General features: G+C 29.4%; 1 protein-coding gene across 1 annotated transcript; it reads left to right on the forward strand.

Annotated features, from left to right (window-relative positions):
* Positions 1 to 1724: 1724 nt before the first annotated feature.
* Positions 1725 to 8166, forward strand: LOC113387068 (cytochrome b561-like). Its single transcript, XM_026624827.1, has 5 exons — positions 1725 to 1917; positions 2792 to 3015; positions 4441 to 4595; positions 4761 to 4943; positions 8034 to 8166. The coding sequence occupies exons 1-4, from the start codon at positions 1725 to 1727 to the stop codon at positions 4924 to 4926; spliced, it is 738 nt and encodes a 245-aa protein (XP_026480612.1). The 3' UTR covers positions 4927 to 4943; positions 8034 to 8166.
* The last annotated feature ends 8585 nt before the right edge of the window (positions 8167 to 16751 follow it).

Below are 16751 nucleotides of genomic sequence, written 5' to 3' on the forward strand. Positions count from 1 at the left end.
TCATCAAATTCATCAGAAAAAAAATTCAACATTTCGGGGATATGGAATTCTCGTTTGTTCAAAATCCCATAAGAAAAAAGATAATATTTTTATACATTTATACTTTTTGTTAATTATTTGAAAGGTAGATAAATTCAATTTTTATGCTTTTGAATTATATATTATATATAACTGTTAATTATATAAAAATAATTAACAAAAATGATTCCACAGTAAATTCGAAAAATTAATGTTTCTTCATTGAATAAAAACGATCAGCTCGCAGCAAATGTGCAATTATCGTTTTGGGCAATTATGACCCATATAACTAAAATCGCTATGTGCCTCTGTGAATATTTTTGGCTCCATATAATTTGATCCAATATATAACTAAAAAAGAAATCACCATTTTCTAGCAAAAAAAAACGTGTGCGATCTGCATTAAAAATTATATAATTAGTCGTATGACTTTTTATAATGTCTAGTATAGTTTGATCAATTTTTTAAATATACGATTTTCATATAGATGGGAACTATATGTTCAATGAAAGTTTGATATGGTGACTAGTCAACACAACTGAATTTTCCGCATCTATGAAAATATATTGATTTTTTGGTCCAACTTGTTGCTGCTTTGTGGTATGTAACAAAATAAACATCAGACTGAGAAATTGTGAGGGACAAGAGAATCATTTACAGTAAGTTAAATATTTTTATTACATATTGATAATTTATTTTTCTTAATTATTTCTTTATTTAAAATTTTTACAGTGAATAGTAGTTAATAAAATATAAATTGAGCTTGTACATGTCGGAATATATTAACACATTTTTAGTTTGTTTGTTTTGGTTTGATAAACCTAAATACATTTTCAAATATATATATATATATATATATATATATATATATATGTGAATATTATAATATTATATAGTCTATTAATATAGTATATTAATATATCTATAGATATATTTTAATACCAAAATATATATCTTATATTTGTAAAAAGTATGGTACGATTATGACGCTTAAAATAAAAAATAAACAATTCCTAATATTCACTAGCTAATTTGTATATTCAGCATATTGCCCAAAAAAAAACGAACTTAATAGTTTTCAAATTTATAATAGAAAAAATTGAATTCATGTAGAAGTTCTTTCCTAATATTTAAAATAATAGTACATTTTTACGTACTTTAAATCTTAATGTTTACTATTAAAAAATTATGAATTATTTTAAAATTTAATTTTTCTAAGAATATTGAAGATGTTAAAATTATTGAGCGCAGTATGTTTTTTCACTTGTGAAGTTAAAGTCGTATATTTTTTTAGCTATTTGATTACTCAATATATGGTAAAACCATTAATCACATTTTCTTATAATTTCTTCAAAAAGTCTGAAAATATTCTATGTCTGAAAAGACTTTTTTATTGCTTCAAAAGAACTGCATACATATGTCTAAAACACGCAAGCATACCTCAATTTTTGTATATGCCAATAGTTATACGGCCTTAATGTATAAATTTCATTTCCATAATAGAAAACATTATTGCATTAAGTGTACGACGAAATGATTTAATATACAAATTATTGCAACCTAAATTATTAGTAGATTTGAATAACTGCTATTTGTGTTATCTATCTTCACTATCTCAATATATTAAGTTCATTTATATATAAACTTTACTCACTTTATTTAGACTGTAATATTGTATTTTCCATTTTCCATAGTATATGAAAGACATGGAACAAAATATTCAAGGATTTCGGCCTATTTACATCGCAGCCATGGCTTTTGGATTAGCATTTGTAATTCTTGTAGGTATATGGACTGGAGGGTACCTGGGAGGATTTGCTTGGAGAAGTACTCCAGAACTTCAATTCAATTGGCACCCTTTGCTCATGTCGATTGGAATGATATTTCTCTACTCTAATTGTAAGATTAAGTAATAATTAATTTCATTATTTTATATTTGCTAATTGCTATAAGATCTTTGCCCCAGCTAAAAGAGAAATTTTGCTTCAACAATTTCAAAATTCTAATGTTGCTTAGCATAGGAATAAAATCAGGGGGCTCTTACTCTTGTGAGGTGAGTTTTGGTGGGTTAAACAAATTTTATTATTTGTTGCTATACCCAGTACTAATAGTATCTTTTGTATATAGCTAAGATATATGACATATATATTCTAATCTGTGTGTTCTTTGACGTCCACAATTAAGTAAAATACATTTTTAGAACATGAAGTAGAATAAAATGTGTTAGATATATTAAATGTAATTTATACAATTATTGATATCATAAGGTTGTTTAACGGATATGAATTAGAAATCGCGTTGATTAGTCGTTAGTGAAAGCGAAAACTATATTTTCGAAATAATTAATTGAAAATTCTATCTAAATAACTAAATTTTAATTCTTATTCATTAAGTCATTAAGTCATACAACTTGCCTTAAGACAAAAAATCGCTCACATTTAGCTTAGTTTGTTCTTCTTACGAAATAAGTTCATTATCTTTATGTATAGAATTCAGTTACCCTTGAAATGATCAGATCTAAGGTCTCCGTTGACTGAGGCGTTTTATGAAGTGGCCAAAAATAAGTGAGACACTTGTGTGAAATTCGAGATTGACCCAATTATTGTTAAAACAGTATTATGCTTTTTGTTAATTATGCGATGCCACGCAACAAGTTGAAATTATATGTTGAAATTAACAATAATGTGCGATCAAGATATTAATATATGAATTATTCCAAATTAAGAAATTATTAGTATCAAATGAAGGCATTTCATATTTCATTGCTTTTTAGCTATGCTGATATATAGAAGCTATCGAAGTTGTTGCAAAAGAACTCTTAAAATTGCTCATTCAGCTATACATGGATTGATATTTTTGCTTACTATTATCGCATTGATAGCAGTATTTGATTCACATAATTTGCACATGAAGGATGGACAAAGCGATCCGATACCTAATATGTATTCCTTGCATTCGTGGATTGGATTAACTGCTGTTATATTATTCGCTTGTCAGGTACATTTGGTGTTTATATATAATTATATTTATTATATATATATATATATATATATATATATTAATTATAATATGTATCGCGCATAATTCAGGATTTCTTTATAAATTTTGATAGGGTGATAATAGTTTATACTTATGTTTTATATTTTATTTTATACATTAGAATGATAAACATACTAAATCGTCTACACACTGATAATTGAATCATCTGTGTGTTCTGAAAAAATCCGATACATACATTTTCAACGTTTTATTCAACCATTTGACCGATTTTTTTAACATTTTGAATTACAAACTGTCACACTTAGGACATTCAGTAATTGTTTTGACTTTATTATATGGAGTTTTGAATGGATGGCAACTCAGTAGTTGTCTAATCCAATTATGACTAATTAACTATACTCGAAGTATTTGCTGACATGTTTATTATATATATGCAACTATACCCATGAGAGGCGATTTTCACTTGAGGCTATATTTGAGATCTATAGCATAAAGTGTAAATTAGACATAAAAGTTGCCTGATGTTGGGCTTGAGCGGGAATCGAACCAGCAAACTCGGGACTAGTTGGTGCTGGCCCACATTTGAACCGACATCGCTACCGCTGGCCCTTGACCGAAATATTATCAAAGTTGTTCGGAAGTATCTCCATTTTTGCTCGGAAAAAGTGGGATATTGGCATTACCGATTTTTTTAAAGGACCTTCGAAAAATAAAACCAAGTTAGCGTAAAAAATTGCCTTTATACTATACCCCTTTCGCCACGAGAGTGTTATTTGCAGAAATGGTACTGCTGTATGAAACGTCGAGCAGCGCTTCTGAACGTACTAGACCCAACAACAAATTTTGGGACTTTTTAATAATTATCAATCAAAATGTACTTAAAGTTTAAAATTACACTTCTAAACAACTAAAAATTGCTATAACAAAGCATTTATAGTGATAAATGTCGGGGCAAGGACCAACACACTGGATGTCGTCTATAGGCGACACCTGCTCACACAGGTTGTCATGCGGATGTCGTCTATATCAGACATTCCCACACAAAAGTAGTCATAAAAAGTCAATATATAAAAAAAGAGCAAACTTTTTAGTAAATTTCATATCATTTCTAATAATGTATTTCTGAGAACTCATGATTTTAAGAACAAAAATAAACCTAGGGAGTAAATAAAAAACTGTATAATTTGTTGGCTATTTTTTCTTATTTTTAATTTCAGAGAAAAATATGATAATATTTTAAAATGTTTTATTAATCCTCGAAATCACACTTTATTTAAAGAAGCCGCACTACTATTAATGATGATCTCATGACATAATAGACTTAATATTACACGATAGGAGGAAATAAACGTAGTGAATATTCAGAATAAATGTTTTAGAAAAATACTATTGTACTAGTTTGAAAATGTTTTACATTTCTAGCTATTATCAGGATTTGTGACATACTTATATCCAGGCCTAACATCTAATATCAAAACAACCTACATGCCAGTTCATACATTTTTTGGTATAGCAATATTTATATGCGTCGTGGCAGCAGCACTACTTGGCTTGTCAGAAAAAGGATTTTTTGTAATGTAAGTGATATAATATTTAAATTCGTAATTCGCCATAAAAATACAATTAAAATTGTAATTAATACTAAATTTGCTTAGCTGCATTATATATTATAAAACTAACTATCATTATTAATAATAATTAAAAATTCTTATAAAGATATACTATCATTGTCACATTTTCAGGAAAAGCAATTATGCAGATTTACCGGCTCAAGGAGTTCTTTTAAATTCTATTGGAATATGTTTGATCATATTCACGGGTTTAACAACATATCTGGTCACCGAAAAAAGCTATAAACGTATTCCTTTACCAGAGGATGAATTTTTATTAACAAGTCATGACAAATAAAGACATAATAGTAAAAGGTATGGCAAATAGGATCCCACACTTTTTATACCTTCCTTGTCCTTACCGTAGAACCCTATTTATTCGACATCGTTTTTTTTATAAAGTTTGATTAAATAGGAGTCCATGGCAAGGCGCAAGGAATCCATAGCACAAAAAAGTTTGGAAACTCAACAGTAATAAAGTTTAGTATTGAACATTTAAAGAAAAACTATATATTAAGTTTATATATTTATTAATTTAATTTAAAGTAACAAAATTAAGTAAGACACAAGTATAATTAAGTACCCAAGGTTCATCAAAATATGTTATTTAACCATTTGTCAATTCCTGCATTTACCGATAAATCCATTAACCCTATATTATTATCAATTCATTATTATGTTACTTATAATAGTATACATCTTACGTATCTTTCCACCCAGTATACATCGTATATTCTACGGCATATACGCAATATTTTTGATTTACGACCTGTACTTTACTTTAACTCTGCCGTGGATTGAACCCGGGGCCTTCGCGTGGTATTAGCTCACCTTAACCACTACTTTATTGGTTGCCATTATTGCCATTGGCGCCAGATTATAATTAGTTCACTTATTATACGAATGACTTAAATACGAGTCGAGAAAATATCAAACTTAATATAATAAACACATTGTTTAGTTTATTAGTTCCAGAATATCAATCTTAAAATACGGCCTTTAATAGAACGAACATTGCATAACTTTGACGAGGTAATTGAAATTATTTATTTATTGGAAATAATCTTTAACGATTTAAAACAAGTTAATCTCAAATTTTGATGGATGTTTTTGGAACTTGCTTTAGGGCAAGATATAACTTTCTTCGCTGACGTTGACTCCTAATGGAGATTCGTATGGATCACTTGGGAGAGCACGTATTTTGAGATGAGAAAGTACTTTATTATTAACTACTAATTACAATCTTGATCATTATTGATAGCTATGCGATTATCAAAGTGTAATTGCCACATTATTACTATTTAACTCATCTGATTAATACTCTGACTATTATCTATAACTTATATCTCATTCGCTCTCCAGCCTTCAAAATGTTTAGATCGATTAAGAAAAACGTTATCAGTTAAGGGGGGCGATACATGTAATCGCCTTAATTTTTACCATTTTTTGAGGACTTTTTAAACTGGGAAGGAATGATTGAATTCTTTTGAACCTTTTTAGGGTTATTTATTATATATTAGAATACACAAAAAAATTTTTTTTTTAATTTTTTTTTTTAAATGGCTGCCGTAAAAATAAATCTGCCAAGAATCTCGGAAAACGCCATCAATTTGCGGGCGTTCTCACTTTTCGTACGGTGATCTGAATTTAAAAAAATTAGTTTGTACGTGTTTATAAAACATATATCTTCTAGTTAAACTAAAAAAAAATTAAAAAAGTCACAAAATCGTAAATTGGCACACCTTAGAAAAAAAAGTTCCATTTTTCACCTGTTTTTCAATGGTTTTTTTTGGTAAAAGGGTTAATTTTTGAAATTTTTTTTGGAATGTTTGAGGTTTAACTAGAAGCTATTACTGTACAGTAGATGTGTGCAAAATTTCATTGGAATCGGTTGAGAACTTTTTGAGTTATCCCGCCCGCAAATTTCAAAAATGTCGTTTTGAGAAAAACGCGTTTAAAGTTTTGACACAGAAACAGATAAGAGTACAATAGCACTCAAGCGTCGAGTTGAGGCGTGGCACTTAAATGAGTTTTTATTGTATAAATAATGATAATTTTGTTTTGAATATTTACAGGCATATTTTTGAGATGTTATTGTAACGATTTATGAAAAAAAAAATCGATTTTTTTTTCTTGTTACATGTATCGCCCCCCTTAATGTATTTATTTTACTATAATTATGTACTAGCATTTTTTGTGACGTGTGTTACCGTACTATTGAATATAGTGTTTTTGTTCTAATAGTTTCCCTTTAGAGAAGTAACCTACTGTTAAATGTTAAAAAAGTTTGCGCAATTATTCCATGATAAAACACAACATATGTTTTGAATCAATTGAAATATATCTCGCAAATAAGTGGCATTGTAATGAGTACTGTTAATTGTAATGCAAACTAAAGAACTACAGAAGCAAGAAGATAAAATAAAGACGTGCATCCTATAAGTGCACGGCGACCATTAAGAAAACATTATCAGAATACCCCCTGTCTTAATCCAAATGGCACCGACCAGACATTACTTTGAGGTACTTAATAATACGAATACAATCCGTCCGTCTCCAATTTTCGTTAATGTGGTACGTGACATCAAACCTGAACTGACAGAATTGGATACGACGATCATTAATTATGAGACATTATGAGAATATTGGCACCAACCAAAATAGGATAAACTTTAATATGAAATTAAAACTAGTGGTGTAACACATCGTTAATATATAGTAATATAACATTTATAAAACAGTTTCAAAATTTTTTGAAATTTTTTATAACATTTGAAAAACTTGAAAAAAAACGACCTTTTGATAATTTTAACAAAAAAAATTTTATTCTGAAGCGATTGCGCTGCTTTTAACTATTTTAGAAACAGACTATCGAAGCGCATAAACGCCGCGTCGCAGTCAAACGATTAAACATTATAAATCATGATACTAAACCCATAGAAATATAAATAAAATTTGTACTTATTCAAATCTCCATAAAATATCAGATAAATAGATGTGCATATGCCTAGGGGTCATTTTGCGGATTAATACATTCGCATTTATTTTTTATATAATATGTATATTAAAATATTGTTCTGCACTTTATGGATTTTGTAACCAGTAAATGAATTCTGCTAGTTTTGAAAAAGTCAAAATATTTCAAGTACTATAATCATCAGTATATTTAAAAATTCTAATACGTTATGCCATCCCAGGATAATGCATTGTAGACAGACAAAAAACAGAGAAAGAGACATGCAGACGGACAAACCAAGAGACTCCTGCAGACAGGCAGACAGACAGACGGACAGATCAAAAGACAAACAGAGAGATAAATAGGACGCAGACAGACAGACAGACGGACTCATTTTTATTATACTAATAATATACACTATTTATTTTGATTTGATTAATACTTTCTAGAAACCTTTGGCGTTGGACTGCTAATGTTGGACTAACTCTACCGCTTCAACTGTATCAGGCTGACAATTGCGTTTTGAAGACTGCTACTGAAACCCTTTCATCTCTATGATACGAGCAATAATTTATTTCATGATCTACAAATATCAGGAATTTTATTATATGGGGCAATTTAAATGAATATATGTATAAATATTTTGCCAGCATTATCATAAATATTTATGGTACCTCAAGACAAACTGTAATATTTCTCTTTTATTTAAAACATGATGGCTTCTATATTATGTTATAGATTTATTAATAAATGTTATACAAGATACAGTAGAATCTTATTTATTTGTAATACTTTTTAACCATTTTGGTAAACTTGATTATATTTTCAAAATATTAATAATTCACTGTTGTTCAACCGTAACAATATACTGAATCCGCCATTAAATTAAACTTAACTGATATACAATTAAAATTGCAGAAATCATAAATCAGAGGAATCCCGAGCCAGAACAAAATACAATGAAATTTCAACATATATGTATTTTAATATCAACTTACTTGGAAAATTTTGATTGGAATTGGAAATCGATCAAAGGTTAAGGAAAAATATGAAACACGCCCGGTACTGTGTTCAGATACTAGCTAAAATACAAACTTTAATTATTTTTTATAATTAAATCGGTTTTCACAGGCCTCTAATATTTTACCACAGTCAGTTTAGGCATAAAATCTACGATTATACCAAGTTTCATCAAAATCCGAGACGAGATACGCGGGTTCTCGTTGTTAGAATGATGACAGGTGCACCCTGGTTCGTGAGCCATAAAATGTGAATGAACTATATATTATATTAAAGACTTCATAAAACTTGATCCACTTATCATCATTACAAATTAAAAATCACCCCCATTGACTCGTTGCTCCGCTGCTCCTTACATCAGAATTAAGAAGATTAAAAAAATATGGCCTATTAACTTGATCCAATAAGTTGTATCTAATAGTAAGGAGCCGTTCAAGTATTACGTATGCACTATAGGGAGGCGGGGGATTGTTGATTTGCTTATTTTGAGTTGACATGGGGGCAGGGGATTCTGGATGATGATTACGTCATAGATAGGTATTTTTTTTTTTTACCGAATGGCAACCTTACATTGTCTTTGCCAGTACCAAAAATTTAAAATAAGTTTGTTATGTTCGTAAGATTATAATAATTTTGTTACTCTATGTTGAATACCATATCAGTAAAATCTCTACATCCTAAATCTATTTTCTTATTTTTAAAATTATAATTATAACCTAATAATTACAATATTTAAAAAAAAACAATACATTAATTGCAAAATGTTTACGTAAGCATGGGAGTAGGGGCAGTGGTGTTGTGCTAATATTTTTTTGCCGGAACGCTAAAATTTAAAATCCGGTTCATAAACCGGTTCAAAAAATTTGCTATATTTCGATAAGAACTCACAAATCTAATATATTGACTTCTTATATAATTAACTCTATTATATACAGCTAGTCTATACATTAAATTGTACAAGTATGAGGGAATCATTTAGTACATAATTTATATTCTTCAATGACATTAATTATATTTATTCTGGTATTATTTGTATTCATTAATACCTACAGGTATTTATTATGATATAAAAGTACTCAAGATTTATTACAATACTTTATAAGACTTAAACTAATAATATGATAGATAACCTATTACCTACCATACTATACTATATTATTGTATATATAGATAGATAGATAGATATCTATCATACCATGAGATACCTATACCGTCATTATCTTAATATATACCTACATACCTTTTACTTCTTATAAATACTACTGTCTAATTTATATATTCACCTATATTATATAGGTTTACCTTACACCCTATGTATTATCTCTACCTATCTATTGTCTATACCGGGAATTGAACCCGGGACCTCCGCGTGGCTGTCGCGCACCTTAACCACTACCCTATCGGGTATCCACACCAATAATATAATATGGGACGCACTGTTGTTACCGCGGGTCATTTTCTAATTAATTAGATAATTAATACCAAGGTGGCGCGACGACAGGCGAAAAAAGACGGTTGATTGTAGCGTTACGGTGGCGTAGTGGTTAAGGTCGCCGCGTGTCACGCGGCGGACCCGGGTTCGATTCTCGGTAGGGTTAATGTAGCGTGTAAGGGAAATTATAGATAATAGGATATATAGTAGATATAGGTTAGGTGTATTCGGTATGCACTGTAGGGATTTGAGAGTATATGATGAAATATAGTGTATGGTATAGATATAAGACGTGTAGTATAGAATGCAACGTGTAGGCATACGTAAGGCTATAACAATACACGAGTAGGAACCTATGATGTAGTTATTAGCGTATAAAAAATGCAAATGTATATAAGATTTAATTTATAAATATTATTTTTTCTATAAGAATTTTTATCTCGGTATTAAATATCTAAAATATCCAAAATATCCGTTACTTTTGAAATATCAGGGTAACTCTTTTGCTATGAATTGTCAACTAATTTACCAATAAATAAATGCCAATAAAACAATGATTAAAAAAAATTAACAAAAAATTTTAGATTGTAAAAATTTACAAGCGATCGAACGGCTTATATTTTTGCCTTAGATGGGAAAAATTCATCCAATTATTAAAATATTAATTTTTTTGCAGAGTTTATGGTTATGTATTTATAGAATTGCTTTATTCGCTACCATCAATTTCCATTATATGAATGTCTTAAATTATTTATTTTATTCGACTAACGCCCGCTATGTCCGAAACAAGTCCAACTTATATCCGAAATATTAGGGCTTCAGACACTTTTCGGTCTTAAAGTAACATATGTGAAATTTGAAATACACTTATGTATTGTAATTAATATTTCAGTTCATACACCTCAATTTGTAACTAAATTAAAAACGACTTTGATAAAACCAGTGGTGTTGTGCTAATATTTTTTTTGCCGGAACGCTAAAATTTAAAAACCGGTTCAAAAACCGGTTTTCATGTTTTTTTCGGTTCCGTTCGAAAAGGAAAGAAACAAAAATTATTACAAAACCCATTTTTTCACATATATGTATGTTTATTACAATAATAAAAACGTTTAATAAAAATTAGTTGAATAATAACTTATAAAATTTACTTATTAAATCATTTTCTGTATGTAGCGATTTTTTTATATTTTTTCTTGCCGGAACGCGTTCCGTCTCAAAAATGATTTGCCGGAACGACGTTGGGAGGGGGGGGGGGTAAATAATTGTAAAAAATCTGCTTACATAATACTTGAACATTAAAAATTTTAGTATGTTTTTAAGTACCATGATATCTATCAACATAAAAAGTTTCATCAAAAGAAAAAGATCAACTGCTAATTACTAAGAAACGGCTCGGCCGATCTTTGCCCAAAACTAATCAGCACTATTGCCAAATTACATCTTTCGAATAGTTTTTAAAATTCAGAATTTTTAACCACTTGGTTACGGCGGCTACTGTCCACGAAAGTCACCCAAAGCCGGCGGGTGTCGTCCGTATACTGCCTTGTTCATAGGCCTATAGGGTGACACTTTAGAAAAACTATCACGAGTGACTAATGCTCGGCCGTACACGTTCGTATCACGTCCGTCACGTAGTGGTGACGGTCCTCTGAGTGGTGCCATCCGCTTCCGTCAAGTAAACTTGCCGCTCCTACCAAAATGGTTAAAACGTGGACGAACATTTTTACTTTTTTGCCTATCGCGCAAAACTAATAAACGGTAGTCCTCATCGAGATACATCGAATCGCTTTTAAATTTTTTAAATCGGTCCAGCCGTTTTTGAGAAAACGTCGACGAAGAGTTAAGAATCGGCTCACACACACACATACTTTTTTCAAATTTGGTCTCATTCGATTCAGAATTACTTGAAACGTCGAGATAACAAAATTAGCAAATCGGTCGTAAAAACAAACTTCTTTCTTCGGGAAGTTAACAAACAGCTTAAATTTTCATCTAAATAACTAAATCTCAATTAATTCCATTATTTACGCGTATCGTGAAGTTCATGGAACTTTCCTTCAGAATACAAAATGCCATTTACAACTAGTTAATGCTACACGGTGCCAGTTATTAGTTTTCGTTATGCAAATAACGAAAAATCACATTTTACGACCGCTCATATGACGTAACTGCGTAATGAAAAAAAATCTCGGTATCATTGTTAATCATTTATCAGTAGTCACTCAGCTGAGTCGTGGCCTCGAGAAATTTGTTGCCGGCCTGCTCAGCCGATGCGATGTCCGTGATTGGCAGTCGATTTCAGTCGAAACTTGGACGCGGATTTGTTCGGGTGTCAGTTTACGCTTTACGAAGCGACGACCGACGAGTAAACAGCTGACGACAATTATAATGTTACTATTATCGTGAAATAAATAATACCGGGCGATTCTGGCATTATTTATGTAAATATATGTCAAATACGTTGTTGTATATGAAATGCCTTCATTATTTTATTAGTGATATTCTTGTGTATTTTTTGTGATTGAAATAGTATTTACTGTTTATAAGTTTTTCCATAATGCATTGTATGTGCTTAGTTCACCGATTCTGTTCAGAGTGTTTACAAATATTTTCGCGTATCCGCAGCGAATTTTGATTACAATATACCACACAACAAGGTGTTAGCAAAATCACTGCGAGATTCTCACATATTGTTTAATTAAGTGAAGTTGAAAATAACAGTACATTTTAATATTTTGCATTTCTCTATTTCATTAATCTTGTAAACGATATTTTACCTATATTAAAAAACAGTTTCAATATTTTTATAGTATAAGTAAGGTGACCATATTCGTTGGAATTGCAATTTGTAGTTTTGCTAATCCGGAACAGGGACAGGTGTCTTTATGTCAATTAAATTAATATGAGTGATTAGTGATATGATATTGATCACTAAATATGATTTAAACTAGTGGGGTGTATGGCATCGTGCCTTAAGGCAAATTGCTGGAACTTCCCGTACCGTAACGAAATGTTCGAGGAGTATTGAATGTTTCAAAATAGATTATTATTAATATTGTAACATTGTCTAATATTTATAAGAATTATATACACTGAATTGCAAAGTTGAAATTATTTGTTTAAAGTATATTAGAACTGTAGTCAGAATTAAGAATAAAATCTGAATTATTTTCGATATACAAAAAAAAAATTTTTTGAAAAAAAAAAAGTTGAAACAAAAATTTTTTTTTCAAAATCAATTATTTTGTTAAGACAAGCAGAAAGTTCTTTGAATCATTTAAATCGGACGCTTAGTTCTCTCAAAAACTGCCATTTTTTACATATTTATCTCCGTATCTTCGAAATGGCTGGGCCTGCCTTTGCTAAAAACTAATAAACACTTCTCTCAATCATTACTAATTAAATGTTTTTTAGATCATTCAAATCGGATACCCCTCGTTCTCTCAAAAAGTCGATTTACATTTTCTACACTCTTTGCTCCGTATCTCCGAAACGGCTGGACCTGCCTTTGCCAAAAACTAATCAGCTCTTTTCCCTATCAATAGGAATCGAATGTTTTTTGAACCATTCAAATCGGTTGATCCGTGCGCCCGAAAACGTGAATGGAAATTTGTATCCATACACACATACATACACACACACATCCATTTTTTCTGAGGTATGCCAAAATATTCAGAAACCTTCAAAACGTCGAGAAATGTAAAAATTTTCAATTCCTTATTACAGAAATGTGTTTTTTTACTATTTTTCTCAAATTTATATTCTGTCTCTTTTTACCCCAAAGGCGGTATAAAATGGGACAGCCAGAGGACAAACAGATCCAAAGTCTTTCTTTTAATTTCAAAGGGATTTACGAATTATTAGCTACAGTTTCTAACCAATGCAAAATATACATTTCATGGGCACATTTTTTACAAAGATAACACTGTATGTGACCTTGATTTTGTTAGAAAAATTCATCAGCAAAATTGGAATAACTATTAATTTAGATTATTCTTTGTAACTGAATTTTACATTCTTATTTACTATTTTTTATTGTTTACGGCTATGCCATGGTAAAGGTTTAGTTGGCCTTTTTAACCCCATCCACATGTTAATCTGTTGAATATAATTCATAATTAACAATACATCTAATAGAAAATTAAATAACGAACACCTAAAAATTATATTAAAGTCTCGTAAACTAAACAACAGTGCTCACAACCAAAAAACTAACATCGAAGGAAAATACTTTTGTTTTATTTTGACAAGATTTCTATCTTGATAGCGACGTTGCTTGATTTAAGGCGTTGCTTAGTTACACATCTTTTGTCCCCTACTTTCACATAATATTTTTGTTAAAAAAACTCTTAACTTTACTTGTTTTTGAAATATTGTTGGTGGACCTTTAAGCCCAGCTCTACCCCACTATGGATACGATAAAATTTAGTTATTTCAAATGAATCAACGAATTTTGTTATACGATTATATGCTGTAATAAATTAGATCATATATTTTATGATCTATATGTTTTTGGCATTTAAACCTTGCATAAAATTCTGTACAGTTTTCTTCATAATTACCTTAGAAATATTTTGCACTTTCCAGACAGTCCAAAAGTTTGTTTTCCTAATTTTTGATAATTTTCGTGAAATTGAAAATGAAAGTTCGAAATTATTAATGTTAGAAGTTCTTTTAACCCGCCTTGAGTGTTTTGCATTTTGCAATGTTATAATTCATAACGTCTGGTTTCATATAAGTATACTCGTCGTATATATCAGTTTTAGATATTTGATGAGTAGTTAAAATTTCCTTATCAAGTATTTGCAAAAATTAAATTTAAACCTATACTTTTCGAAAATCCAGGATAATATGGTTCAAAAGATCCAAATTCAAGACAAATATTGCTTTTAGAAAAATCCAGGATACAAGATAAAAATCTTGTCAAACCCGGACGTATGGTCACCTTACTTCCTTAGCTCGAAGTGTTAGCAAAATCATATTTAAATCTACACTTACCACTTGAGATTCTTGAATATTGTTTAATTTACAGTGAGGTTCATAACGGTAGATATTTTATTTTAGAATTTTGCATTTTCCCATAGGCATAATAAGTTGGCAGTCATATTTTAAATCAACGATAATGAGAGGTTCTCAAATATTATTTGACAATGAGATTCCAAAGGCAATAGTTTATTTTCAAATGAATTTTATTTCTACCAAATGAAATGTTATCTACATTGGAAAAATAACGTCATAATTAATATGATTGTTAATATTTTGTATTTTTGTCTCCAATAAATGCAATATTGCATTAAAAATATTTAGTTTTAGTGAAGAGATACGTCAATTATTGAATGAAGAATTTAATAACTCATCTTCTGATAAGCACAATCAATATAAAATGTGCTTTGCTTTTGCTTTCGCTTTTTCAACAACTAAAATAACATTTTTTTGGTTTCAATATAATTTCATATTTTTTCACTTTTCTGATTATATTTGAATATTTATGTAATTATTAACTAAATAATTCTGGGACCCTAATTTCAACAGTGAAATAAGCTCCTGATTTACTAAATCATCATTTAATCCAATTATTTTTGAAATTTAAAAAGAAGTATCAATTTTTAAATAGAGAAATATTAATGTTTCTTGCAATTAGTATGTGAATAAAAATATTAAATTTGAGTGTTTAAACATGACTTAATTGGATTTTTTATTGCACGAAATGACCAATATTGAAATGACGTAATTATTTATATTATATTATACATTTCTTAATATATAACGATCAAATTAGGGTTCATGTATTATATATATATATATATATATATATATATATACATACAGGGTGTCCCAGACTTCAACGTCTAACTGATTAACCGTTTACAGTTTTGTCAAATCTATTCCATGCAGTTTAAAAGTTATAAACATTTAAGAAAAACCTAAAAACTTGATCAAACTCTAACCATTTTGCATTTATTATGATTATGTTTTAGTTTTTATTTAGTTTTGTTCATATGAACATTGGAACCATAACACTATATTACATTTGTAGAAACCATAATTAAAATAATAATAAAATAAAATAAATAATGAGAAATAATTCAACCCAATTTTGAAGAATTAAAACTATTTCTTAAACTATAAATTTAAAATTTAATTTTTTTTAAATTTTTGGCTATTTAGTCCTTCTTAAAAAATTGCCTAGGCAATTGCTATTAAATGTTAGAGGTTTTTAACAGAATTGTAAAGAGTTACAACACATTTCATATGAAAAAAAAAGATTTTTTCCGACCCATTTTGTTGCTTCCTATCACGCTCACACATATCACTATCAATCTCTCTCATCATTTCGCCATATAATATTTTGAATTTTACTTGGTTTTACTTAATTGTATATAATTTTTAAAATGCATAGTATGTATTTTTTTTATATTTCTCATTATGGTTGCAATAAATCTTCAGTACGTTTTGGCTTGCTGTTGAGTTCTGACCTTAGGCTCATATATGACCTCTTTCTTCAATATTTAGGTGGAAAGCTTCTATTATGTGATTTTAATAATAAATGCAAGCAATATAACAGAAAAGAATAAAAAAAAACTAAATTGGTTGAAAAATTTAAACTATTGTTTCCTCTCTGTTAGTAATAAACTAATTGAATTCTTAAGAACATTAATGATGGCTTTGACTACAAAATATATAAGAGGCCCAAAGAATGAAGACGAAGAGTTTG

This window comes from Ctenocephalides felis, unplaced genomic scaffold, assembly GCF_003426905.1.
Source record: "Ctenocephalides felis isolate EL2017-DRISC unplaced genomic scaffold, ASM342690v1 CF-g0.4_SCAFFOLD_00845, whole genome shotgun sequence".
In the NCBI taxonomy this organism is placed as follows: domain Eukaryota; kingdom Metazoa; phylum Arthropoda; class Insecta; order Siphonaptera; family Pulicidae; genus Ctenocephalides; species Ctenocephalides felis.